General features: G+C 55.8%; 1 protein-coding gene and 1 long non-coding RNA gene across 3 annotated transcripts in view; one reads left to right on the top strand and one right to left on the bottom strand.

The window, feature by feature from the left end:
- Positions 1-374: 374 nt before the first annotated feature.
- Positions 375-26,959, top strand: part of AJAP1 (adherens junctions associated protein 1) — a 37,848-nt gene continuing 11,263 nt past the window's right edge. For both annotated transcript variants that reach the window (XM_053997744.1, XM_053997743.1), the window contains exons 1-3: positions 375-456; positions 16,757-17,433; positions 24,593-24,680. In XM_053997744.1, the coding sequence (XP_053853719.1) occupies positions 428-456; positions 16,757-17,433; positions 24,593-24,680 (794 nt within the window). In that variant the 5' untranslated portion in view covers positions 375-427. The remainder of the gene's footprint in view (positions 457-16,756; positions 17,434-24,592; positions 24,681-26,959) is intronic.
- Positions 11,416-11,907, bottom strand: LOC128818416 (uncharacterized). Its single transcript, XR_008440481.1, has 2 exons — positions 11,837-11,907; positions 11,416-11,728 (listed from the first exon to the last, which is right to left on the bottom strand). It is a non-coding gene; the product is annotated as an uncharacterized LOC128818416 (long non-coding RNA).

Here is a 26,959-nt window from a genome sequence, read left to right as displayed (position 1 = left end):
CCGCGGCGCGGAGGGGCCGCGCTCCGCCCCCGCCTCCGCCCCGCGCAACTTCCCCGCGCCGCGGCCCCCCGCCCCCGCCCCGCGGGTGCGCGCAGAGACGCGCGCGCGCCCAGCCCCGCCGCGCCGAGCCGAGCCGAGCCGAGCCGAGCCGAGCCCCGGTGAACCGCACCGCGCCGCGCCGAGCCGCACCGAGCCGCGCATGGGGCGCGCAGCCTCCGCGGGCGCGCAGCTGCCCCGCCGGCGCTGAGGGGCCGGAGCACCGGAGCACAGTCCCCCGTCCTCGCCGCCGCCGCCGGGCATGCCCGCCCCGCCGGCCGCCGCCTGCCCCGCCGCTGAGCGCCGCCGCGGGCGCGGGGCGGCGCGCCCGGATGGAGCGCTGAGGCGCTGAGCCCCGCCGGGCCGGGCCGGGCCGGGCCGAGACGTGACGATGTGGATGCGACGGCTCCCGGGAAGCAGGTAGGACCGGGGAGCGATGGCCCCGCGGGCCAGCGCTTAGGGCATCCCGCCGCCGGGAGCGCTCGGGGAGCGGCGGAGTTAAACCATGAACTTGGAGTGGGGAGAGGGCTGGGGAGCGGAGCGGGGTGCGGGATGAAGAGCGGTGTGTGAAGCGGAGCGGGAAGCGCTCGGTGCAGCCGGCGGCTGCCGGCGCCCGGGGAGGCGGCCGGTCCGCGCTCCGCGCGGTGCCGGGCTCCCCCCACCCGGTTCCCCCGCCCCGCTCGCCCGCCCTGCCCAGGAGATGAATCCGCGGTCAGCGTCCCCTCGCCGGCTGCTCAGTCTCCCCTGGCCGCCCCGGCGGGGGCCGCTTAGGGGAAGGGGCTGGGGGGGCATCCGGGGTGCGGGCAGATGGATGGATGGACGGATAGATGGATGGATGGACGGATAAATGGATGGATGTGTTTGGGAGATTAATCGAGAATTGCAAAGCAGAGGAGACGGAGGCAAAGTGTTACGTAACACATTTTCATTACCGCTGCGAAGTCATCTGAGCCGAAATCTTGTTATTTCCATGGTGCTGTGGCTGGAAAGCCCTGGCCCCAGCCCCTGCCTGTGTGCGGCCCCGGAGCCCCAGTAGTACCTGGGTTTTGGTGGTTTAAGCCCATCTCAGTGGAATCGAGTGAAAGCAGCAGCGGGTTAAACAAGTGAGACCCTAAGGAAAAGTGAAATGCACGATCTGTTTTGTTCTCCACAACCCGGTTTTGTATTTGGAAAGCCCTGGGATTTAGTGGTTGTGTTGGGCAGGGGTCAAACTCCAAACGTGCCTCCACCGAGCAGGACGGTGGATGCGGCACATCACCTGCTGCTGGGGAGAGGGGTCGCAAGGCGAGGAGTCCCGAGCGGCCGCCCCACTCCCGCAGCTCGCAGCGGGGCCTGTGGCTGCTCCCTGGGGAGCAGGACTGTGTGGGCAGGGGAGCTGCGGGGTGAGCGGATGGTGGGTGTAGCCCCCACCGCCAGCCCTACCCCACGCAGCACCTCGGGGAGCCCATCAGCCCGCGCCGCCCCCCGCGCCCCCGCGCTCTGGCAGAACATGGCTGCAGCTTGGGGGCACGGAGGGAGGCAGGCAGGGGCCCCCGAATCCACGGAGAGAGAGTGGTGATGCGAGAAGCCTTTGTCCGCCACCCGTGGGAATTGCTGGAGGCTTTGTCCCTCTGTCCGGGCTGTGGTTGGAGTCCTGGAGGGTGAAACCTGAACTGAGGTTTTGTCTGTGCTGAGCAGCTGGGGGAGGCCCTTGGCCTCTCTTTTACACTCCCGTGCCGCGCCGCATATTCCAGAGGCACGTGGTGAGCTGGCTTCCAATGCCCCCCTTCTTTGTCCCGTGCCTCTGGCTGGTGCACCCCGACAGCCCGGGCACACGAGCACCTTCACGCTGCCGCTGGAGATGTCTGTCCATCCGTCAGCCGAGGATGCGCTGCTGTGTGTGGGAAGGACAGAGTCTGTGGTGATGTAGTGACCTTAGGAATTCCTCCCGGCGAAAGCACCCCAGGGTTTTCTCAGGGTGCCACGCGTTTGGATTTATTTCGTGTCAGGTGAAAGCCCAGTGGAGCTGGAGGGCCGTTTCCCAAGGCTGGCGCGGCAGAAGGCTGTAATCCTGGGAACGGAGGACGCCCTCTGCTTTGTTATTTTTGAGGAGAGTTTAGCAATGGAAACAGGAGCCCTCTGCTTGCTTCCCTCCTCGATTCATTCGCCTTACGAATTTCTGTGCTGTGCATCCTGGATCCCCAGCACCACGCTGTCCTTTCTGCCACCTCATCAGCTTCCAGTCCCTCCGTGTTTTATTTTTAATAAGAGATAACTTTACTGCTAACCTTGCCTGCTGCTCTCCCTTCTCTCTTACTCTAATTGCTTCTGGCTTTATTTCTGACATTTCCCATGTCATTTCTCCTCATTTTCTCGACGACTACTAGAAAAATAGCTTCAGGAGAAACAGTGGAGCTTTGCAGCGCCCGTTTCACCCCACGCAGCCTGTGCCTGGAGCGGCTGCCTGCGGCGGGGAGATGGTACCGTGCTGCTCCTTTCAAGTCGGATCCCTTTTGCCCGGGGCAGTGGCATTTCCTGACCTCGCGGTGAGCTGCGCTCCTCTGCCGGGCAGGGCAGGACCTGTGCAACTGCATTCTCAGAATTATTCGGTTCCTGTGAAGGGGAGCTGCCGCTCCCCGGTTCGGAGCGGGGCTGAGCGAGCAGCGCTGCCCTGAAAGCCCCTGCGAGGTCCCAGCGATGCTCCAGCCCCGTTCTGCTCTTGGCAGGTGTGGGTGTTGCGGGGCGAAATCTGTTCTTTTGGGAGGTGGCAGTGGCTCTGTCACTCCCCGAGTGTGCACAGACATACGTGTGCGTGCACACGCCTGCGTCAGTGCCTGCGCCCGCCTGCGAGGGCACGGCAGCTTCCTGCAGCGTGCCAGGCTTCCAGCGCTGCCGAGGACTTCCCCTCCATAGCTATGAATATAATGTTTTAAACAATATGCCACGGTTTTTACAGCATTGAGCTCTGGAGTGATTTGCAGTAGGAGTAAAACCACCGTTTGCAATTTCTCGGCGATTGTATAAAACAACTCATTAAAAGCATACATCCTTGCATATTGGCTCCGTGGAAACTTTATGGGCCTTGTACTTACTGCCAAAGCAAACATTTTCCATGAATTTCACTCATCAGGTTCACACTGTCAAATGTAGATTCAGCCGCTCGTCAAAGATGCAAGCCTTGCAGTCTGGGAAGTAATGAGAGCAGTAAGCAGTGGGAGTTAATGGCCTCCACTGAGGAGTCCTTACTCATCCTGCATCCACACAGGGGCTGAGCTTGCTGCTCCCGGGTGGATTGATTGCCACAGAAATTCATCTGGTGTCACTGGCTATGATACTTAACAGGCACAATAATGCTTGAATAAACTGCACTTTTATGCAGCAGTTTGTACCTCCATGCTGGCAGCAATTTCCCAGATGAGGTGAGGGGAGCGGCGCAGGGCTTGGGCAGCCACTTCCCAGAGCGTGAATAATTGTTCTAATTACACCGGAGCCACCGCCTTGTCGTTGTGGTGTCCCCAATGGGGTGGCAGGTGGGAGTTGTGGTGCTGTCGCTTGCCCGGGATGCCTGGGGGCTGCCCCGTGTGGCAGCTGCTGTGCCAGCCTTCGGCAGGCGGGACACGGGACAGGCAAGCTGCCGGCCCAGCTGCTCCCGGGGCCGGAGCACCACGGCTTGGCTCTGCCGTACATAGTGGTCATCTGCTGGAAAGGAGTTGCTAATGTTCCTTCAGAGCCCAGCCTGTAACAGGGAAGGGCAGCCAGGCAGAGGACAGATCTCCAACTGTGTTCCCACCTTCCCTCACCCAACCTGATCCTCAGGCTGTCCCAGCATGCCTTGTTTACCTCAGTGTCCATAGGTATGGATGGATACGGGGCAGCGGTGAGCGCTGCAGGTGGCTCCCAAGGGCAGCTCCACAGGGTGTGAATAAGGCACGGAACTTCCAGCAGGTCTGAGGTTTATTATGAAAATGTATGCATGCCTCAGCTTTTGAATATAGCTAATGGGAGAAGGGCTGGGAGGAAAGATTACCAAGATTATTGGAAGCTCAGTGTGCTGAGCAGGAGGAGCAGGAGCTGCTCTGCTCTGGGTTGTGGTGCCTGTTGTTCTCCTTGAGGGCTGGTGGTGACCAAGTAGGCAACAGCGGTTCAAGCCCAACAGAGTATGGGTTTGATAGCAATACTCTTCTACCAGGGTAATTCCCGGAGGCTGAGTGTGTTGGGTGGGATCAGTGGATGGTGTGACATTGTTGGTGCTTTCACCCCCTCCTTTAAACAAAGAGGTTTTACTTCTGTTCTGCCTTCCATCTTTCCTCCCTTCCATCTTCCTTCCCTCCCTCCCTCCCTCCCTCCCTCCCTCCCACGCTGGGTGGTGCTGCTGGGAGGGGGTTCTTGGCTTAGGCCAGCATCCCAGCAGTCACCGTGGGTTATGCAGGGCTGTTCCCAAACCTGCTGCTTGGCCCTTCCTTGCCTTGGCTCACTGTTTTCATCAGAGTGATTTTTTTTTCACTAAAAGAATGTTAAACTTTGGACCTGAAGTGACTCCTTAAAAATGGAATTTGAGTCGATATGAATATTTCTTGTGACTCTTCTTACTGGGACTTGCACCTACAGACTTTGATAGCTTATATAATTTCCTGTGATGGAGATGTACTTCATCTAATTTCACTTGGAAATGCATTGATTAAATCAGAACTGCTGAGAGATTTAAACTGAGTCTCAGTGGCCTGAACTTAACTGTGGGAGGTTTACCTGCCTTCATCCTTCAACATTAATTTGGTTTTATGAGGATTCGTTGTGAAATGAGGTTTTGTCTGCTGCTGAATCTCTTCTGCTTTCTGAGTTTATCAGTTGCTTTCTCTGGCCTCAGCGGCTCTGCAAGGCGAAGCTGCACTAAAGCCTCCATTCAGTGCAGCGCTGAGCTCCTTCACTGGGGACACGGTGGGGACCGATGGGCATTTTGGCTCCATCGCCCCCCAGTGCTCCTTAAACTCTGCCCAAGGTGGAGGCAAAGCGCCCACACTGCCTGTGGTGTGGTGGCAGGGCTGGGTGCTGTGCAGTGGGTGCTCACATGGGGCCAGGGATGTTGGGTGTGATGTTCAGGGAGCAGGGTGGAGATGTGCCCCAAGTGCAGCTGTGTGGGAGTGCCCTCCCAGCAGTGCTGAGTGATTTGGCATTTACGGTCCCAAGCAACACCGAGAAAAGGAGGAACAACCCAGCTTGGCTGGAGGTGGATGAGCAGCTCCATGGAGATGAGCAGGGGTGGGGTCAGCAGGCGCTGGGTGCCTGGGGCAGGGGGCCAAACACCCACCTGGACTCGCCTGAGGACTTATAAAAATAAATAAAGCCAGTCATTCACAAAGTGCTCATTTCCAACTCCAATCTGCAAAATGTCTCCTTGTGACTTGGAAATGATGTGTAGGCAGGAGATACGCTTTGACATGCGACGATTTTTGTTGAAGTTTGCTCTGAAGGTCTTTCTCAGCAGCTCCGCTTTCCTGGCAGTGCTGGAGCATCCCAGGGGCACTGTGTCCTCTCTGCCAATGGCTGCTGTGTCCCCACCAGCCAGAGCCATTGGGAGCAGAAGCTGTTCCCTGGCAAAGCATCTCTGTGGGTATGGAAAGGACTCTTGAGCTCCTGCTGCAGAAGCTGGCAGGGAGGAGAAGCAGCGCCTTGGCTGCGGAGCTGCTCCGGACCCTGGCTGAAGCATCCATGGGATGAGGCTTAGCTGTGGCGAGGCAGGAGCGGTGAAGCTTTGCTGGCCTGGCTGTGATGCCAGCACTTCCAGCTCCACTGAGTTCCAAATAAAGGCTGAGCAGAAGCTGCTTCAAAAACAACACATAGCCTGGGAGAGGCGAGGTGCTTCCTTCAAGAGGCAAGTCTGGATGATGAGGTGGAAAAACTGGAGCTCACCAGAGGGCACGTGCTCTAGCACAAGAGAATGATGGAGATGGGAATGTGCTGGCACAGAGGCGACCGTGTGCCGCAGGACAACGGCAGCACAGCACACACCGTGTGAGGGACCGTGCTGTGCCTCACAGGAGAGCGGATTTGTGGCTTTCAGCTACAGCTCGGCGGGAATCGATGGCTTCTGTCCATGAGGGTTTTGGCTGTGCCTCCTGCAGCATCCTGGGATGGTCAGGAGAAACTCCAGCTGTGTTTTACAGCCGTATAAATGGGGAATGTGGCTGTGTGATACCAGCTGAGGAGCTGTGTAGAGCTGCTGTGCTCAGCGTGGCAAGGCTGGGGACTCGCTGCTCAGCAGCAGCGTTCGAGGCGCCGGTGAGAGCAAATGCCGCTAATTGATGTTGCCACTTGACTGCACGCCATTCAGGTTGAAGATGTGACAAGGTCGGGGGCAGCCCAGGTTGTCCCCTCTGGGAATTGCCTGCCTAGCAAGCACAAGCACACGTGGCTTCCTCAGGGACGCGTTCCGTAATTGCCTGAGTCCCGTGCGTGACCCCGGCCCTGCTCCCGGAGCCTGCGATAGCATCTCCGCTCCCTTTGCAGGACTCGAGTAATGAAGCATCAGTTAATTGACATGGACGAGGACATCCACTTAAGGACCCACCGGAACGTGGGTGATGAATGCCAGGAGATGAAGCCGCACATCCCGCCGGGAGCGTGGTTGGCTCTGCCTCTTTCTGGCCAGAGCCAAAGCTTGGCTGAGTCTGCAGCAGCGGGGCGTTACGTAGGGAAAGTGTGACCGTTCCAGATGCCGGCAAGTGTTATTTTAGAAAGAACTCCAAAAATGAATCAACCTTTTTTCTACAAGTATCTGTCATTCATGGGTTTTCTTATGAAGTTTTTCATGGAAAGGATAAGGATGAGTTATTCATCTTCTTGTTTCTTGTCCTTGTAAAAGGCTCTACTTTAGCATCATCTGACGTGACACACTCAGGACTTACTCTGGGTTCCTGTCAAAGTGACATATTCTCTGGCAAAATCAATTTTGCTAATTTTGATGGATGAGGATGGAAGTAAGGCTGCTGGCACAGGTGCCTTTGAAGGAAGTTGAGATACTAAGGGATACAGGAGGTCATCCCCTGCTGCCAACCCATTGGAGATAATGCTGCAAAAGTTTAATCTCTCTTGCAAAGGGGATTATTGTTTTTTTTTTAATGAGATGCAGAGCACATGATCCCTGACACACTGGCAGCTGGGCTTTGAGGGGCTGTGCCCCCCAATGGCATAGTGTTCTTGAGGTGCTGGAGGAAAATTCTCATTGTCACTTTGGTCCATCAGGATTTTGCCATGGCTGCAGTGGGAGAGCCTGTGAGCTGCCTGGTTGCTGTGTGTACAGTCAGATGGCCATGGCAGGGAGAATGGCTCTTCTCCGTGGAAAAGAAATTGCTTGGTGCTAAAAGGGATTTAGAACTTTCTGTGACAGGATCAAGAGTCTTTGCCCCGCAGTTCATTCCTGCTGCCTTTGCTTTCTATTTTAGCTTGGCTTTTTCATCATCTTTTTGGGCTGTTCTTTCTCCATGCTGCGTGTCACGCTGACCCTTCTCTGGCAGCGGGATGTCCCTGTGGTGGGGCTGGGCAGAGCCAGTGCTGCCTCAGGAGCCAGGGAGGCCGGGAGCTCCCCAGGACCACCAGCCAGAGCCTTGGCTGGGCAATGCAGTGCCCTGCACTGAGCTCCCAGCTCCTGGGCCCTGGCTTTCTCTAGGCTTCCCTACTGATGTTTCACACCTTCAAAGAGAGCTCTGCTGCTCCATTTTTTTTCTATTGTATTTCTTGCTCCATAAAAGCCATCTGTTCCTCTTTCTGCTTTCAGAGTCTTCATTCCTCTCATCTTCTCCATTTCTGTTAGAGTTTATGGAGCTTTTGAAATTATTGACGTGTTCCCTGTGTTCATTCTTGAGGATGACTGCTGAGATTTCCAGGCAGGCTGTGCATCTCTGGGCTGCCGGGGACTTCCCAGAGAAAGACAGGTTTGGATCTTAGTCACTGCAGGGCGAATTGAGAGCAGCTCCACCCGGAGACTGTGGTGCTGGAGGGAAGACCTGAGTTAGTTGGACTTCCCTGTGTGGACATCCAGCCTCTGCCATGGGGAAGGGTTGGCTGGGCCCTGTGCTGGTCATCCAGATGCTTCCAGCAGGTCAACGCTTGTCTTTGCTCCTGGGAAAGTGGAGCACTTTGTGAGGTCATCATTAAAAATCCCATTATGAGGTATTTTCTCCCTGGATGTGTTCCATGGTTGGAGGCGTTTCCCGTTGATACGGATACCACAGCGGGCTCTGATGCACAGCTCCCGCAAAGACACATTGTGTTACAAAGGCACCACAGACCTCTTTTAATTGTTTTGTTTTAAAGCTTGTTAAGCTGCTACTTTAGATGTATTGAGCCAACTTATTTTTTTTTTAGATCAAAGCATTTCCTGCTTTCATTGTAATGACATGCTTGAGCACATTCATTTAGAAAATACGATCAGCGCTGGGTTATTTATCTGGAAAGTGCTGGGGTTAAAGGACAGCATAAGCCGTAGATTTGTGCCATGGTTTTCCTCGCTGTAGGTCCTTCAGAGCTAAGGGCTGGGTTGACTCAGTTACTATCTCTTGGAATCACCTTGTGGGTATGTATTCAGAGGAACAAAACCCCTCATAAGGCTCCAGCTCCAGTCTGGGATCTGGCAGGACTATTGCCATCCTGGTGGGAAGAGCCTTGCTTCTGCCATGCCACGCCATGCCATCCCATTCCATCTCATCCCATCCTATCCAACAGCACCAGGCATTGCATCCTGCTTGGACACGCCAATGCTGTCCTTTTATCCAAGGGGGAGGCCTGATCATGCAGCAGTTGATCGTACAGGAGGCAGATGTGTGGCAATGGAAGAAAATTCATGAGCAAAGCAGGGAAAGGAGAAATTCCTTGGATGGCGGCTGAGGGGAAGTGCACTGTCCTGCCTGTGCCTGTGTCCACAGCAGGGAGCCACTCAGCTCAGCTGCTGGCCTTATTTATTGTGGGCAGCATTAACTAACACCAGGGATGATCTCTAAGCTCTGGTTTTAATGTGCTTCTATCTATGTATGTGGCAGTCCTGTTCCCTCAGCAGCCTGATTTTGGTCCATGGGGGAGTGTTTCACACTGCTGTGATGGAGATGGGAGAGGGTGGCACCATCTTGTGTGCCAGGTCACCAAGAGCACGTAAAGTCTGGGCAGCAATTCTGTGGTGTGCATGAGGAGCTGGAACACACGAGAGGTTTCAGTAGAAGCTAAAATAAGGGGGAAAGCCCTGATTTCCTTAGGTTTATGGACTGTTTTTAATATCAGCAAGAGCAGAGCTTGAGACTGTGGCTCTTCGACAAGATTTTGGTGGATCTGGAAATCTGAAACTTCCCAGCAAGTTGTGTCTGAGCTGGAGCTCTTGCTGCTGCCTGATCCCCAGCACTGGTGCGGAACTCGAAGGGGGGGATGAGTGGGGTAAGTTGGCGACAGGTGCCAGTTTGGGCTGGAAAGCCAGTGCTCACAAACCCCCTTTATCCGGGAGGGACAAAAGCCGAGTGTTATCGCTGCCGGGTTGATGAAACACCCCACTGTCCGGCCCTGCCACGCTAAATGCACACAGTGTTTGCTGGCTGGGGCGGCCGGGCGGCAGTGGGGGAAGCGACGGCCGTGCTGTGTTTGCTGGGAGGGATGCTCCAGTGGTACCCACACTGTGCTGAGGGGGATGCTCCAGTGGTACCCACACTGTGCTGAAGGGGATGCTCCAGTGGTGCCCACACTGTGCTGAGGGGGATGCTCTGGTGGTGCACACACTGTGCTGAGGGGGATGCTCTGGTGGTACCCACACTGTGTGTGCTGAGGGGGATGCTCCAGTGGTGCCCACACTGTGCTGAGGGGGATGCTCTGGTGGTACCCACACTGTGTGTGCTGTGAGGGGTGCTCTGGTAGTATCTGAGCTGTGCCCATTGAGGGGGATGCTCTGGTGGTACCCCGGCTGTGCCTATTACAGGAGATGCTCCAGTGGTATCCAAGCTATGCCCACTGTGGGGGATGCTCTGGTGGTACCCAGGCTGTGCTGCTGGCAGAAGATATTCCAGTGGTACTTGCCCCATGCCCACTGGGAGGGATGCTCCAGGAGCACCCACACTCTGCCCTGCCAGGAGGGATGCTCCAGCAATACCCTGGGATGCAGGGCCTGAGCTTGCCACTGTGTTGACCCCCTTGGGGAGCACTCGAGGCAGTTCATCCCCTGGCTTGGCTGGGACCTGTCTCGCCACATTGGCAGATGAACCTGCAGCACTCTGAGTCTTCCCAGGGGAGCCAGACTAGGCACAGAGCTGCTGCTGCCACAGCGGTAGCAGGTAAATTACCAAGCACTGGTCTTGCACAGAAAGTTTAAGAGACATATTTTTGTCTGAAGATGCATGCAAACTTCTGGGCTTCCCACCCTGGCACTTTTCAAATCCTGTCTGAAATAATCCCTGAAGACCAGAGAAAAGTCTCTCAAGCAGATGTCCTGCCCTCTCTAGAGCAAGCTAAGCCAGGCTGACCATAATGGACAGTGTTGGCCAGCTCACTGTGTTAGCTCTCACACTCATCCTCAGACTGTCTGGAGGCACTGGGCCTTTTGTCCTGTCAGTGTCTTTTAAAATATTTGAAAATGGGAACTGAACTTGAAACTCAGGGTTAAACGTTGGCTCAACTTTGGCAGCAACTGGGCACAGCTCTTGCCTTCGCAGCGATGCCACGCGGGCCTGCTCTCTGCCCGCTCCTTTTCACTCTTCCCCACATTGCTCTGCCACGTCCTGACTCTTCCCGTGGTGTGGGTGTGGGATGCACCGGAGAGGTCCTGCGCTGGTGGGCTCCAGCACCAGCCCCAGGTACCTGCACTGGGGCTTTGCCCTTCCTCTGCCTCTGGCGAAGGACGGGCCTGGAGGCGCGAGCAGCCGGGGCCGAGCGCTGCGGAGCCAAAGCTGTGCGCTGACGGCGTTGGCAGGGGCTGCACCTCCCGCATCAGCACATTGGCTGATGGTACCGCTGGGTATTAATTATGCCTTCCGCACTCGCGGCTATTCAAATGGTAAAATTGTTTATTTGCAGCTGGGTGAGCTCAAGGCAGAGGCAGAAGAGCGAGTGGCTCCCCCCCGCCACGGCCGCCCTCCTGCCCCCCTCTCACGACTCCCCAAGCACAGCCAGGGATGCTCCAGCTGCCTCTATCTTGGCATTTCCATCCTGGGGGGACCCGTGGCTTCCCAGCCCCACCCAAGCTCTTTCTGCCCCATTTTCCCAGGGAAATGGGTGTTTGCTGTCTGCCTGGCCGCAGCAGCGTGGCGGGGAGGATTCAACCTATTTCACCCTCTGCTGATTTCCCTCCATGATAAATCCCATCCCCTCCGCTGCGGGAAGTGGCGTCAGTTTAATTACTTGTGGGGAGAAGGGGGCAGCGGAGGAACTTAGGACTTGTTTTAAATATCACTTTTATTAGTAGGTAATCCTGAAGCTCAGGACTGTAATATAGATAGGTAGTGATGTGGCACATTTAATTTACTTAGGTGCTACTGTGTGTCAGCCTTTGTGCCTTAAGTCCCATTCCTGGCTTTAAAGAGCTTGGCAGCCATATTTTCACAAATTTATAATTATCTGGGAAGAGGTTGGGGCTGCAGATGGTACAGTGTGTTGTATGTTCCCAGTTCCCATTGCGTCTCGGATCAGAAAAACTCATCCCATAGCAGAACACGGCTCAGGAGAGACGTCTCCATGGTGCTGCTGATGCCTGGAATGTGGGGTGGGACATGGTGGACACCAGGTGGGAGTGGTCCACACGGTCACCTATGTCATAACTTGCCACATGCCTTTTGGCACTCATCCATGCCACCCTCACCTGGGATGGTGCATCTCCCCTCCTCCCAGCCCTGGGGAGAGTCCCGGTCCAGCCCAGAGTGCAGAGTGGCGGTGCTCCATTTCCATGGTGATGGTTGGTAGTGTGACAACAAAGGACAGTCAGTGCACTGCAGGGATCATCACACAGGACAGCGGGATGGAGAGGAGAGCGGCTGCAGCGGTGCCTGCAGTCCCCACCTCGGCGAGGACACACAGTCACGGGCCAAGTATCTGCCACTGAAGTTTTCCCCTCTTCTTCCTGCTCCGGTGTGAAAGTCACCCACTGGGATGCAGCGGCCTCGTTCTATTCCGTATGGAGCCACTGAGTTCTTGCATGTACTCTCCTAACCTGCCCCACTCCGAATGCCTTTGCAGGACATACAGCTGTGCTGCCAAGGATGCTTTTCCCAGAGCGTGGTGCCTGCTTTCCTGCCTTGTCTTGCCTGGGTCAAGAAAACATCACCCCAACTCTCTGACCACGGCTCCTGCTCCTGCTCCAGGCATTCACAGGAATATTTCTGTCCCTGCCTCGCTTGGTGTTTGGAGATATGAAATGCTCAGAGTTCGTAAATCACCCCAACAAGGACATAACCTTGATTCCCTGTGCAATACCGATACATTACCTAACAGGAGGCGTGAAATGGAAGAATGGCTCCATTTGTATAATTCTGCATTAAAAAACAGCCTATTCTACAGTTAATGCTCCTGTGAAGTGTCTCCACAGGCACGGGAGAAAGGGGCTGATGCTGGAGAGCAAAAAAGGACCTTATGAAAGGGACTGCACTCAAGTGAGCCTTTGAGGCTTTGGGGAAGTGGGTTAGTGCTGACGGGTGGTGTTTTGATGTTTGTCAGAGCCGTGATCCCAGTTAATTTTCAGACACATTACCAGAGCCGGGGTTTCTGGGAGCACAGCAGGTGCTCTGGATTAATCCATGTCCTGTCTGCAGTATCAGGGTTACCTGAGGTACTGCCATCCCTGGGGTTCCCAGGCCTGGGGCAGGGGTTGTTCTGTCCCGCTCCATGCTGGATGCTCCTGCTTTCCCTCCCTGCACATGGAGGTTGGTACCGTGTCTGCAGTGGTGGGAGCAGCCAAGTTCCATGGCAGCCTCTTCCCCACTGCCGAGGACGGTGGTGTCCTCCAGCATCCTTGAAATTAATCTCTCTCTCAAGCGCCAACTGTCCTACTCTTCAAAGCACACAGCTGCACCTGGAAGGGGTTTCATACAGGGGAGGACTCTGAAAGGTGCCTTGGGTGGGGAGGCTGTGGCGGCTCCAGTGCAACATCCACTGTTCTGTCGCCTTTGGAACTGGGATGGGCTCAGGAAATTGTCCCAGAGTGCCTGGTGTGCCTGATCTGTGTCATTAGCACAGCTGTTTTCTTGAAACCTGCTCTCATGCTTGTTGCAGGTAAGTACTTGTAGGAGTTCCATTTCTCGTGCGCGAGCGCGGCCGCCTCACCGTCCACGGAGCCAAGGGAGCGGATTTGTGGCTGGTGGGAGCCAAGGCCTTGGATGAGGAGATCAAGGACAGGGTTTCATTTTCTCAAATATATCCACTCTGTGTTTCTTTATCTAACCCAGTTTCAGAGTTTTATTGAGTTTTTCCTGGAGTTTGAACAGTATTTTGGGATAACATTCCCATTCACCTCCAAGATGGGAAAAGAAGTAACGTGAAAATTGCCCACGCTCCTCAAATTTCTTTGCAAAATACATTGTGTGTGCTTGTAGGGGGGTGAGGAAAGCCCTGATTCCCGAGTGAGGAGCTTAACCACAGCCCTGCCTGATACATCCCTCCGGCCCACATGTACCTCCAGCCAGGGCTGGCTCTGTGCCCCCAACTGAAGGAGATGGATGCTCTGTGTGGGTCTGGATGATGTGTTCCCTTCCCTATGCCAGAGCCCCTCTCTGGGCGCAGTTAGGGAGCTATCCCATGCACTGGGAGCACCACTGCTGTCCCTGAGGAGCAGCTCGTGCCTTTGGAGAGGTGTTTGAGCTGTTTGATGTCTCGGCAAAGCAGGAACGCCCTCCCGGCCTCCGAGCAGCGGTGACTTTGCGCTGGCGCTCCCGAGAGGCTCGCGGCGCTCTCCTGCCTGTTCGGGTGACAGGGAGGCGGAGGCGCGGGGACTCCCGGGGCGCTGGGCCGGGCCGGGCCGTGCTGTGCCAGCCGCAGCGGGCTCTCCTGGGACAGCCCGGGTTTTCTGGGGCAAGGACAAGGCGGCAGGAGATCCGGGCGAGATGTGTCCCCGCTCCCTGGGTGTCCTTCGGGACGTGTCACTCCCGCTGCCAGCCTTGGCAGGGTGCTGGTGTGGGGCGGGGATGGGGGAGGCAGGGGAGGGCCCGGTGGTCCTGCCTCTGGCCGCGCCGCGCGCTGCCGCATCCATCCCCGCCGCCGCGCCGGGCACATCACGCTGCGTTGCCAGGACAACGGCAACTCCTACACGCTGCTATTTATTCTGAAGGACACTTGCTCTTATCTGTTGTTGCAAAGCCCTCAGAAGATCGCATGCCACGCAAAATTCCTCCGAGGTAACCGGACTGGCTGCTTCTGCTTCTGTCCCTGAAGCCGTCTCCTGGGGACATGCCAGCCAGCGTGGTGGCTAGGAGGACACTCCTGGGGTGACAGCACCTTGTGTGGCATTGCTTGATGGGACGTTGGTGGGAAGGTGACCCAAGCTGTCCTCGGGGCAGAGTGGGATCTGCTCCATCTGGGTGTCCCTTCCCTGTCCATCCCCATGCCAGAGCCTCTGACCTGGGCCACAGTGACACGAGTGAGGGACACTGGTGCTGGGTGTCACCGGCGCTGCCTGGCCATGCTGGGACACAAATTTCCAGCATGGCCCAGGGCAAGACAAGGGTTGGGTGTTGCCTCTGCCCACACATCCTCCTGATGCTGCTATGAATGATGCAGCCATGTCGGGCACGTTCTGCAGGAGCAAGCCCCTGCAAGTTCACGCTGCCATCGCTGCAGCCTGAAATGTCACAAGGAGACAGGAGGAGATGGAAGCAGGGGGAAAATCTGTTTTTCCTGTGAGCTGCCAATTCCAAGCACCAAGGATGGGCATTTTGTCTTTCAGAAGTTTCCAGGCAGTGGCTGGGATGCAGCAAGCACCGAGTTTGGGCTGGGCACATCTTCCCTTGCTCTGTTCAGCAGCAGTTCATAAAAGTTCTGAGTGTGAGCAACACAGAGAGCTGGGAAGGGGATGAGGTCTGGGGGTGGGCACAGATGGTGTGAGAGGTGGCACCTGGAGTGAGTGCCACATCAGGAGGTGCCCAGCACCTTTCCTTCCTTGCAAGGAGACGTTTCAGGTGATGTTAGGGAGTTGGGCAGAAGCTGAAATCAAGCCTGACATGCTACAGGAGTGATCCTGAGCATTGCAAAGGTGAGTCTGTGCTTGATGATCCGGCTGGAGCGTGAGCTTGTGGCTCCTCACCAGTGGAAGCACAGCATTGCCTACAGCACGTGGGGGACACTCTTCGTGCTGCCACCACTCTGTCGGCCTCTAAAAAAACCCACCACCATCACGGTTTGGGTGGTTTGTGGTTTTTTTGAAGCCTTGAAATCCTTCCTCCCCCAGCCTGAACTATTTTGGTTTCTGTTGTCTGTTTCTGGCTCTTCCCTTTCTCCTTCTGCGCTCTTTCCTTGCGTTGCCTTCTCCCTCCCCAAAATAAATGTTGTTACGCTTTGAAAAAATACCCAATTAGGAAAAAAGCAGAGATCCTCTGAGCAGAAAAAGCCTGTGCCTGGGAGTATCCAGGTCAGCTCCTTTAGCTTCGCTTGCTCACACACAGAGGGAGTGTACAAATGCTTCTGTCAACCAGATGCACATTCTGTCGTGCTCCCAAGGACTGTGCGGGCGCTGCTGCAGAGGATTAGCCCGTTTAGCCATGTAAAGCTCTCATTAACTCCTGCTGAGTTCGACAAAAGTCTTTCTCCTGTAAAAGCTAAGTAAAATGGAGTAAAGATTTTTGGGCTTTGGCCTCATGATTTTTTTTTTTTTTTTTCCCCAGGGGTGTAGGGAGGGGAGAAGGCAACAGAAATTTGCCTGTCAGAGATTTTCTTGCCACTTTACATGGGCCAGCATCGTAGAGGAGACATGAGGGGAGCAGAGCCTCGGTGCGGTGCCACTGAGGAAGGGAGAGGGCTGTGACATAACATGATGTGACGGTGACATGAAAGCAAAATTCTAACTGCTGAAGCTGCCAGCAGCTCAGGGGTGTTCCAGCTGCTCTGTGACAGAAAGGGCAGCAAAAGGGGCTGCTCCTCCTGCCCTCCCTGTGCTGCCAGGGTCATGTTCTGCTTGGGTGCTCCACGCTGTGGGAGGGGTTGTGCCGTGCTCTGTGGGAGGATGTTCCTGCTGCGGCGTGGGTGACTGCCATAGTGGGAGATGGGCTACACGTGCAAACACAGGAGCCCACGTCTGCTCCAGCCCTTTGACGGATTCATCATGCTGCCTGTGGGCTTGGGAAGCAAGGGATGGGTTCTCTGATACCCCTGCATGTCAGTGTCCCTGGAGTGAAAGCTTGTGCTGCTGGAGCTGTGCTGGGCCATCTGCTTTGGATAATTCACCCAAAAGGGCTGAGTTTGGGCAAAGCAGGGACTGGCTGCTCCTCCAGGGGGTTTCCTGGTAAAACCCATCCTCAGGTCATTCCTATCATTCCCAGACCAACTGAAAAGTCACAGTTGTGAGTGGGGATCCTCAGCCTGCCATGTTGGTGGTGGTGGTTTTCAGGGGGAGGGGGTGGAGCATGCCCTATGATGCCGTTTTGGGGGACTCCGGCTGGAGAACCAGGGAGGACAATGATACCCGTGGAGCTGGGGGATGTTTTGGGTGGCTGGGCTCAGAGATCTAGGGTGTGTCATACTGAGAGGGAGAGCAGGGTTGCCCCACTGCCCTTCTAACACGGTGCCTGTCTGTCCACAGGTCAGGTTGCCCGCTCGGAAGCCATGCTTGGATTTTAATAGCCATGTTCCACCTAGCCATGGACCTTGCCAGCTGCCAGCCCCCCGCCACCGGCACTGGGGGGAGGCTCTCGCCACGGCCGGCGCTCCGGCACAGACTGTCCCGTGGCTCGCTGTGGGGCACGGCGAGCGGGGAGGAGCTGCAACGCCCCGGCCCCCCCTGGACCTGCGCCCCCGCGCCCCCCCTGCAGAGACCCCGCTCCCGCCGGCCGCCCCCCGCCGCCCCCCTGCCCGCCGGCCGCCCCCTGCGCCGGCCGCGCTCCCGGAGGGGCCGGCGGCACCTGCGCGGCCGCGGCTTCGCCCCGCGGGACGGGCGGCCCACGGCGCTGCCCGAGGTCATCGTCTGGGGCCCCACGGGCGAGGAGGACTCCCTGGAGAGCAGCACGCTGCCCAGCGCCTTCGCCACCACCACCACCACCACCGCCGCCGCCGCCACCACCTCCGCCACCACTGCCGCCGCTGCCACTTCTGTCACGGCCGCCACGCCGCCACGCGTGCCTCCCAGCACCGCGGCTCCCGCGCCCGGCGGGGACGGGCCCCGCAGCAGCCCCGGCCGCACCGGCACCGCCGAGCCGGCCGCCGGCCACAGCAGCGGAGGCAAGGATGCTCGCCCGCCCCGTGGGCTGGGAGACAGCACAGGTAGGGTCTGCCGGGGGACAGCGAGGTGGCGGGGACATCAGGAGGGCTGGCGGGTCCTGGATCAGCGCGTTCACCGCGGCACGAGTGTCCCGGTGGCAGCGCTGCCCGGGACAGGAGTTAGTGTGACATTAAGCAGGCGCTCGGAGGAGAACGGCAGTGCTGATTATCGCTTTTATCCGAGGCGTTTTCCAGCCACTTGCTGTGTTTTCCCATTACAGTCTCCATCCACAGCCCATCTCCCGTAATCGCGCTGAGCATCACGCTCGGCACCACAATGCCTTCCCCCAGCGCTGGCTGCTGCGTGGACATGGATGGGAAAGCTGCTTCCCATTTATTGCAAATTATATTTGTTATTGCTGATATTAAACCGTGGGATACCGGTGGATAGTTTACAGAATTTACTCACTGTGCATCGACTGCTTTGAGCCCACTGCGATTTTCTAGTCGAAATGAAAAGGAATTTTATGGCCTAATCTTAATCCCAATTAATTTATCCAGCCTGCCCTGCTTGGCAAAAAAGAGACGATGCAACCAGGATGTTGTTCCTGACTTAAAGGGGTTATTTATAACTGAAAAATAACTCCCAGCCCACACTCCTTTTACAAAACGCTGAAATTGGCTGGATAGATCAGCAAGGGAGTATTGATAAGGGCTGAGGATTTTGCTGCTCTCTGCACGATGAGAGCATCAGTCTGGTCTCCCCAGATCTGCTGTGGTCAGTGCCTCTGGCCTCAGTGGCATCATCCCGTCCAGGAGGGTGGGATCCAGTGGACTTGTTGCCATCAGCCAGCTGCAGGAGACCCTCTGCCTACACCAGGAGGATGGCTCCTGGCATGTGCTGGGGCTCTGGGACTTACTGGAGTGGGCTGCCTTGTTTAGGCGAAGTTGAGCTGACAGTGATGCCACCCACCTGCCAGTGCCACCACTGCTGTCTTGCGTGGCCGCAGAACAACGGGAGCTGCAGCCCCGGCAGCTCTCAGGGGGCCAACTGCTTTAATCTGCAGGCTTTAGCTCTCATTAGGGGCTTTCTCCGTGATTGGAGTTTCTGCTAATTAACTTCTCTTCAAGCAGTGAATGCGATAAACTTCTTCCCGGGTCTAAAGGCCCTGTTTGATCCCAGCTCATCCACCCTCAACTGAAAAGCTCCTGAGGTCCAGATCCGCTTTTCCTTCCAGTGCTTGGGCTGAGCATCCAAGAGAGCTCTCAGTATGCTCCCAGTGGGAGCTCCATGCCCCTGCCGTGCCTCAGGACAGCGTTTTGGGAGCGAGCAGCCGGCTCTGTCTCAAAGCAGGGTCCGTGCCAGTTTTGCTGGTGCGGCGCCTGTGCGAAGCCGTGCAGCTTCCCAGCCCTGCTCCACTCTGTTATATAAGCTGTAGCGGCTGGAAGTGTTTGTTCTCTGCTGGGAAAAACATATGGCTACAAATGAGGATGAGGTAACTCGCCTGTACGGTTTATTTGCCTCAGTGAGCATTGCCAGTCCCTGTCCGGTGAGGAGCCTTGACGGGAGCCCGCGGTGGGCGCGGTGCTGCTCTCTCTGCCTGTGGTCCCTCAGCTGTCCCCAGCACATGCATGGGGGAGTCAGGGTGGAACCACCTGTGTGTGGCACCCGCAGGAGCTGGGGTCACTCCAGGAGTTGGCAGAGCTGTCCCAGGGCTCCAGGAGCCACGCAGATCCCCTGCACTCAATTCCGTTGGTGCAGGTGGCTGCTGTTGTGCTGCTGCCCCCACATCCCTCCTGTGCTGTGTCCCTGTACCCCTCTGTGCTTTGCCTCTGGGTCCCTGGTGATTGTGTGGGATCGTGGCATCCTTGGGGTGCACACAGGGTGGTAAAAAGACCCACTTCACTTCAGCAGAGGCAGCAGTGCTCACTGAGATGAGCAATGGGAGCAGCTCCGCTCTGTCAGATCATCCTCTCGCCCCCCTTCCTCCTCGCTGAGGAGCGAGAGAAAAAAGCCAGAAACAATGCCTCCGTGAGTCGCTGACAGCAAAAACAAGCTTTAAAAAATTCCCCTGGAATAGGAATTACTTGTCTCATAGGCAGGAGAGGCAGCAGAGGAGTGATGGCAGGTAATGCTTAGGATGAGAGCAGAGGCTGGCACATGCACTGGCCCGGTGGGTGCTGCTGTGGGGGTTCAGGTCACCTGGTGGCTCAAGTGTTCCTGTCCCCGTGCCACCCCTGCCACGCAGCACAGCACTGCTGGCATCAGCTGGGCATGCAAGATGTTCACCCAGGCGTAGTTTATGCTTGTGCTTTTCAAAAATGTGCTTCCTTCTTCAGGGCTGTCATAATCATTTTACTCTGGAGCAGGGAAAGAGAGGAATAATTAAAATTCCAGCTTGCTGCAAGTGGGAAGGGCTGTAAGGAGCTTTCACCGGGCACTCTCCACGTGGGCTGGGCTCCTCCACCAAGGCAGAGCATCCCCGGGTCCCGCAGCCTAAGCCAAAGCAGAGAAGAGTGGAATGAATCAGAGCTGTCAGTGCGAGGCAGGAATTGCACTCGCTGGCTTGTCTGAGGCTCCTTTCAGGAGCTTTAGGATAAAGCCGTCTTTAATTAAACCTTTAAGTGCTTTATAAGGCAGAAAACTCCATGTGCTGTCTGCTGCTCTTAGTGGTATTTGATGACCGGTCGCGGCGCATTTGGCACCGCGGTCTGTGAGCTTGTGGCAGAGCTGGTGCTCAGGGACACCCCTTCACCAGGGTTGGGGTTCTCCTGGGGTAAGGTGGGGGTCGTGTGGGTGTTGGCAGCTGGATCTGAGCTGGTGGTGGCCCCAGGCCGCCCCTCCTCACCTCCAGCCAGCAGTGTGTCAGGAATAAATAATAACAGAGGCGTTGCTTCCCACTGGTGATGACCCTGCCTCCAGAAAGAGGGTGCAGTAGGGGGTTGCTGGAGGCGAGGAGATAGTTGATGCAAAAAGCTTCAAAGGAATTAATTAAAGATTAAATGGGTTTAAAAGAAAACCCTGGGCAGTGAGGATGGAGCGTCCTCTTTGATCCGCCGTGTCGAGGCATGGGGAGATGCCGCAGCTCGGGGACGGAGAGGAGGTGAAGGAGCTGGATGGAGTCTCATGGGTTGGCACCACGATTACCCTTCCTGGGAGCTGCCCAAAGGATCCCTTGTAGTGCCGTGCATCAGCTGCAGTTCTCCTGAAGGGTGGAGGATGACGGTGGAAGCAAGAAAGGAGCGTGGCCATCAGCTGAGCTCTCCCTACGAGGGAGACGGGACACTCCCCGGGATGTGGGGATGGCAAACGTGCCCTGTGCACATCCTCCCACGTGCGTCTCAGTGAGCCAGGAACTCTCCTCTGCTGATCTCCAAGTATTTATTGCTCGGTGATATTTGCTGTAACACCTGAGAAGATAAGTCCCAGTGTCTTTAGCATAAACCTCCAGGATTTTCCTTCTTGGCAAAAACATTTTACAGCAGCAGCAGTGGGAAGATATTTTCTTTCTTTCATCAGTCCAGCTCAAAATACCAGGAAGTTGCCAGGAACCTTGGTGGGTCTTTTGCTGAAAAGCTGCATTTTCACCTCAGGATGACTAACACTGCCTGGGCTGGGTTTCAGAGAGATCACTGATCTACCAGGTGAAAAACCAAGCAGCTTTGCTGACCTCAGCTTTGCCAGCAAGAAGGTGTTGGGAGGAGCAGAGCTGAGGTGGTTTGTGGTGTAGTGGATTGGGCAGCAGAGGAACTGGCTGTGTACTGTAACAAGGCTTTTCAAGAAGATTTCTGCTGTGTCTCCTCCCCTGTATCAGACCTTTGTGGCTTTTGTAAATTATTTTCCTTACAGGCTATTAACCAGCAGTGGGTTCATGTTACGGCCAAATCTGGCTGATCCCCCCTGGGAAAGGCCGGCGGTGGCAGCAGGGAGGCCACACCACGCTCCTGATTGAATTGTTCTGTCCGCAAGCAGCTTTATCAGGGCATGAGGTTTTCGGGGCTCAGATGTGATCTCTGATGGCTGGCGAAGCCGTAAAGCCTCTTGAGCCCAGCGGCTTTGCCCCAGCTTCTCCACAATGCTTAGGAGGAGGCATTGGCATCCTGGTGCTCAGGGCATGTGAGAGCAGAGGAAGGAGACTGGTGGCAGGGATGAGGATGGGATACTGAGGAGAGGGAGATCCACACAGCATAAGTGCGGGAAGAGACTGGGGGTAGCAATATCTGGTCTGTAAGAGTAACTCCAGTTTTCTCCCTTTCAAATGAAATAGAGCTGTTTTCTCCTTTTTCTAATTTTATGCAGCTTCAAGGCCTTGACGAGGGTCTTCAAAGAGTTGCAGCTCGTAGCTGTTTTTATTGGGAAAATGAAAAATACAGGCTCCCTAACCAGAGCTGTTGAAATAAAGGCCTTGGGGGATAGAGGTTCTCTTTGTTTTTAATTAAGAGCTTATATCTCCTGTTTGCTGCCATTGCACGCTCCTGCAGTAGCAAGACATTAGTCTCGAATGGATTTTCTCATGGAATTAATTCCATTGATGCAGAGCTGTCCGGGAGCCGTTTCAAAAGGTGGCCAGAAAGGCCAAACCTCAGCACTTTCATCTCAGCAGCAAATATATGGTCTTTAAAATAACAGATAAAAAAAAAAAAAAAAAAAAAAAAGCCCTGGCATTGGCTTGCTGTGAGAAGATTGGGGTTTTGCCTGGGGTGTGGGAATCGCGAGCTGGGTTGTGCTGCCTGCTGGGATTCTGTGGCCCCTCTCCCCACACTGGGGGGATTTAGAGGCCCCAGTGAGAGCGGAGTGCACACGGACGGCACGAGAGTGGAAAAACCCAGAGATATTTCAGCATTTCCGAGGGTTCAGAGAGCGCCTTTGAAGAGCTTTCCCTCCTGGCAGGCGGCATGCGGAATTCTGCTGCACTAGCAGAAGCGCAGAGGCTTGGACACACTTTCGGCTCCATTAAATACTTCTCCTGTAATTACCCTCCAGTTAAATGGTCACTGCGTCAAATTGCCTGGTAAAAGCCTTGGCAGGGGGAGCCCTCGCAGGGCTGAGGCGTTCGCAGGTGAGAGGGGCCGGTGCCTGGTGTCCCTCCCCGCGCTCCCGCTGCTGCCCTCCCTGCAGCTCCCTGTTTCCACGGTTAATAACGTGTAATTACACGGCCACCAGGTTCCGTGACCCGCTGGGATCGGAGCTTTTGCCAAGGAGATGAGCAAACAAAACCCAGGCACCGTAATCCCTGCTCCCGGGGTCTCTCTCTGGGGGCACGGGCTCTCATGGGGAGTTATGCCTGTGCCAGACAGCTTCCTGCACTGGAGGAGGAGGATTTTGCTCTATGAGATATTAATTTTATCTTCCAAGTCCCCTTCCTCCATCCGTTTGGGCTTTGAGGGCTGTGTCTAAAACACTGCTTTGCCCTTGGCAGCATCTCTGTCCATCTCACCTCACCTGCCAGGGTGCTTTATGTCCCTAACAGGACATTCCCCTCTCAAAGGGTGCCTCACCCCTCACAGATTGGATATTTGCTTGATCTTGCTCCGTATAGCCCTACATGCTTTGAGGGCCTAATAGAAAGGATTTGATATATCTGTAAATTAAGAATAAAGACCTGGTAGTGTTTATTGCAGTAGGTATTGCTATAGGGCTTCCCAGGGAACCATCGTGGAACGACCTGTTGGGTCCCTTCCCTCTCTCCATCACCACCACTGAGACAAAGATCTCCTGTCCCCTTGAAATCCCCCTGGCTTCTGCAGAATTTATACATGATGCAAAGGAACTTTGCTGTGCCGGTACATATGGCAACTTATGTGTGTGATGGAGTCTAAAATTATCCAGCCTTTCTTAAAATCCATGTGTCCTGCTCCAAGGAGCTGCCATCCTTCCCAGTGCTCAGCCACCTGCAATCTGTTCTGCCTGTGCCTTTCCCATTACGTAAATGCAAGGATTAATTGCATCGTTAGGTTCTCCCGCCGCCCTGCCACCACTGCCTCAGCTCCCAGCGTTGCAGAAGGTCTCGTCCCCGACTCCGCTTCTGTTTTCAAAGGAATCGGGCACTGGGCTGGTTTGATTTTATTTTTAGAGTCTTTCCTTTTATCTTTTTCAGCAGCGTCCCACTGGGAGCTGCTCCAAGACTGCCGTGCGGGATGCGGCCGGGCTGGCTGCTGCCAGGGTGGGCGTCACTCCTGACCTGCCACACGTGGGCACGAGCTGCCACCGCGCTGCTCGGGCCCGTCGGGACATGCTCCCATCGTCACCAGCCGCCGGGAACTCATAGCGTGGGGCCAGAAGTCTTTCTCTGGGCCTCATCTTCAGGAGGTGGGGTGCCAGTGGGAGGTGGGGATCCTCCCACTGTGGCATTTTCCCTGTGAATTCCCCTGGGAGATGAAACCCAGAGGTGGAGCAGCCGCTCCAGCTCTGGCTGGAATTGGCTGCTGCCCACCCTGCCAGCACGAGGGCCACGAGTGAATCCTTCCCCAGGAGCAGTGGCTGCCCCAGTGCTGCCCAGTGGCCCCCAGGCACCCCCAGCTCCAGCTGAGCCACGGCCCTGGCGCTGACGCCGTCCTTGCCACAGATGCATACAGATATATATATAAAACTGCTTATTTTCCTGTCATTCTAAGACTTATTTATTTATTAAAACTACCATCCATCAGGAGCTGCAACATCTGTTTGTGAAAAATAGCACATCCTTGGGCTCCAGCCAGGAAAAATCATTTCATTACGAAATTGCAACTGTAAGGCAGCACAAAATCACAAACATAGTGTACAGCGAGCTGCTTTTGTTTCCAAACTGCTCATTAGGAATGATCCACGAGCCAAAATGATACCCCGTGGAAGGTGAAGAGGGGGAAATGAGCCCACCCGACCTGCAAAGCGAGCAGCCGTCAGTGCTGTAATTATTATCCCTGGTGAATCCCGCACCCGGTGCAAGGCTGCGCTCGTCTCCCTTTCCGTCCCAGAGGGGAGACGTCTTCACTTCTCTTCCGTTCTTCGTGCCTAATTCGGGCTGACAAGGAACATACTTGAGAGGATAGGAAATGAGGAGCCTGGCTTACAGATTATTTTGTGTAAGGCAGGAGAGAGGATTGCGGCACCGCTGCCGGGGGCTCTGCGTGGCCTCGCGCTCGGAAGGGCTGGGAGGGGGTGGTGGGGGCCTGTGTGGGGAGGGGGGTCTGCCGGGGTCCCCCTCAGTTCCCATCCCCACTGTCTCTTTTCTTCTGTCTGCAGGTCTGGCTGTTCATCAGATAATCACAATTACCGTGTCCCTCATCATGGTCATAGCTGCGCTGATAACAACTCTTGTCTTAAAAAATTGGTAAGGTCCCTCCTGCTCTGCTTGACTTGGGGGATGGCGTGGGATGGGGACAGGGTAGGGGTGGAGGTGCCCATCCCGTTGCCATTGCCAAAGCCTGTGGCACCTGCCAGGATAGTTTTGAAAAGGCATTGCAGGAGAAAATGGGGGGGTTTACAGCAAAACCTCCAAAGGAGGTTGGTGCATCAGGGTTTGGCTGCTCCCCCACAGCTTCCCCACCTCACACCACCTGGCCAGTGGCTTTGGGGACCAGCACGTGGCCAGGGTTGGGTGGACAAGTCTCATGGGACACGTGCGCATTGCTGCTCCGGGGCCTCAGCACAATGCCACCCAGAGAGGTCAGAGCCGTGTGTTGGGCCACAGCAGGTGCTCCCAGGATCTGTCCAGTGCCAGCAGCAGCTCCTCCACCACCTTCCCTAAGCAGCTGCTCCTAAAATCCCCAGCCTGGCTTGACAAGAAGCAGCTGCATCTCCTGCCCTTCCCTGTGACCCCAAGGACGGAAGGGCACCTTCGAAGCCCCTCAGGTGCCATGGTTTGAAGCATGCCCCAACCCCCAGGGCGCTGCTGTGCTCCTCTAGCTTCACTTGCTCCGGTTTATTCTCTCAGCGTGGCTGGGCGTATGGCAAAATAGGTTAGCTTTCGCTCCAGGCGCTCCTCACTTTACCTATTTTCCCAGGGAAACTGGCCTACTTTGAGGTCAGCGTTGCTGGCTTAGCGACACGGCTGCAGCACGGCGCTGGGGGGAGAGCGGCCGGTGGCTCTCCCCTCTGGCCTGGCCGAGCTCTGCGTGGGTGCTGCAGCAAATCGATTTCTGCGGCCAGGAGGCAATTACAACACCGGGTTGATGAGGAGCCTGCTGGCTAACTGGGATGAGAGGAGAAGCTCTTTGCAGGGCTATGAAGGCATCTTCATCTTGGCAAAGCTGTGATGCTGAGCAGCAGCCGACTGAAAGCACCAAGGTTCTGGCCCCACAGCTGAACTTGTTTTGGGCAGCAGCAAGTGGCGCTCCCTCCTGTATCTCGAGTGGGAATTAATTCACTAAACTTCCCTGGTTGCTGCAGTGTTTCAGTGAAGGAGCAGGGAGAATAGTTTATAAAACACTTGTGGGATTTGTCTCCAGTCGCAGCAATGAGCTGTACGAGTCATTGATCCGGCTGACCACAGCTTGGCAGAGCAGCTCAGTAACTGCTGCTGAAGCCAAAAAAGGGAAAAAATAAATCCAGTGATCAGTGTAGAATAGAAATGCTTTGCAGTAAGTGAAACTGAGAAATCACCAGAGAAAATCCTCAGCAGGAGAGTGTGGCCAGCACCCAGGTGTGTCCAAGGTGAAGAAACAGTACCTGGGAGTTTGCTCAACTCTAACCAAAGTGCCTCAGTTCATTGGGTGACCCCGGGCCATGTGCAGGTGCTCCATGGCAGGGTTGACCCACGTCACACACGCTGGCCCTGTCCCCGGTGGGGACACAGTCGCTGTCCCCATCCTTTGGCTGGCATTTGTCCCCCTCCAGCAGGATGGGTGAGCAATGGCTGCGTGCCAAGCCAGTGTCCTTCTTGTCACTGCTCCTCCTGCACACGTGCTGTGGGGAGACAGCAGTTGGTTTAGGGCTGTCTCTTTCAGTTGCATCAAGCAGAGCGGAGCCAGCAGCCAGATGCTGTCACCCTGGCCAGCGCTGCTCCCAGCAGAGCCCCACGCTCCTGTCCCCAGGGGTGCCCCTCCACAGACAGTGCTGGCATCCCCAGCTCCCACCGCCCTCAGAGCTGCCACCTCCCAAAACTCCAGCATTCTGCGAGGCGCTGTCAATCCCATCTGGAAAAAGTGGCATCTTAATTAAATCAGTGTCTAGACCCTGAAATAGGACCAGGCTGATTGAGGGCGGCTCCTGTGAGCTGGGGTTCTCCTCGTCTCTGACATACTGAGGCAGAAATGTTGTGCAGCCACGAGATCTTTATGAAGCCTCCAGGGCTGGAGGAGCCCCCGGAGAGCAGGGCTGCCCTGCCAGCCATCCCTCTGCTGTGTCACACCAGGTCCTGAGCTCATTTATCCTGAGAAGTTCCAACCTGTTGGTGTCTCCCAAATGGAAAGCGTTTCACTTCATTGTTCTCACCTACATATTTTCACTTAAGAAAAGGCTTTTGCTTCCTGCAGGTACAAAAGTGTGACTCATTAAGTCATTCCTCTGATGGGAAAAAGCTTGTGTCTAAAATGTAAATTTGGTTCTTATAAAAAAGCACCGAGCCAAATGACTGCTTGTGGTTGATCTTTCCCATTCTGAATTGGAATT

This window comes from Vidua macroura, chromosome 23, assembly GCF_024509145.1.
Source record: "Vidua macroura isolate BioBank_ID:100142 chromosome 23, ASM2450914v1, whole genome shotgun sequence".
Classification (NCBI taxonomy): domain Eukaryota; kingdom Metazoa; phylum Chordata; class Aves; order Passeriformes; family Viduidae; genus Vidua; species Vidua macroura.
This window is presented reverse-complemented; position numbering and strand designations above follow the sequence as displayed.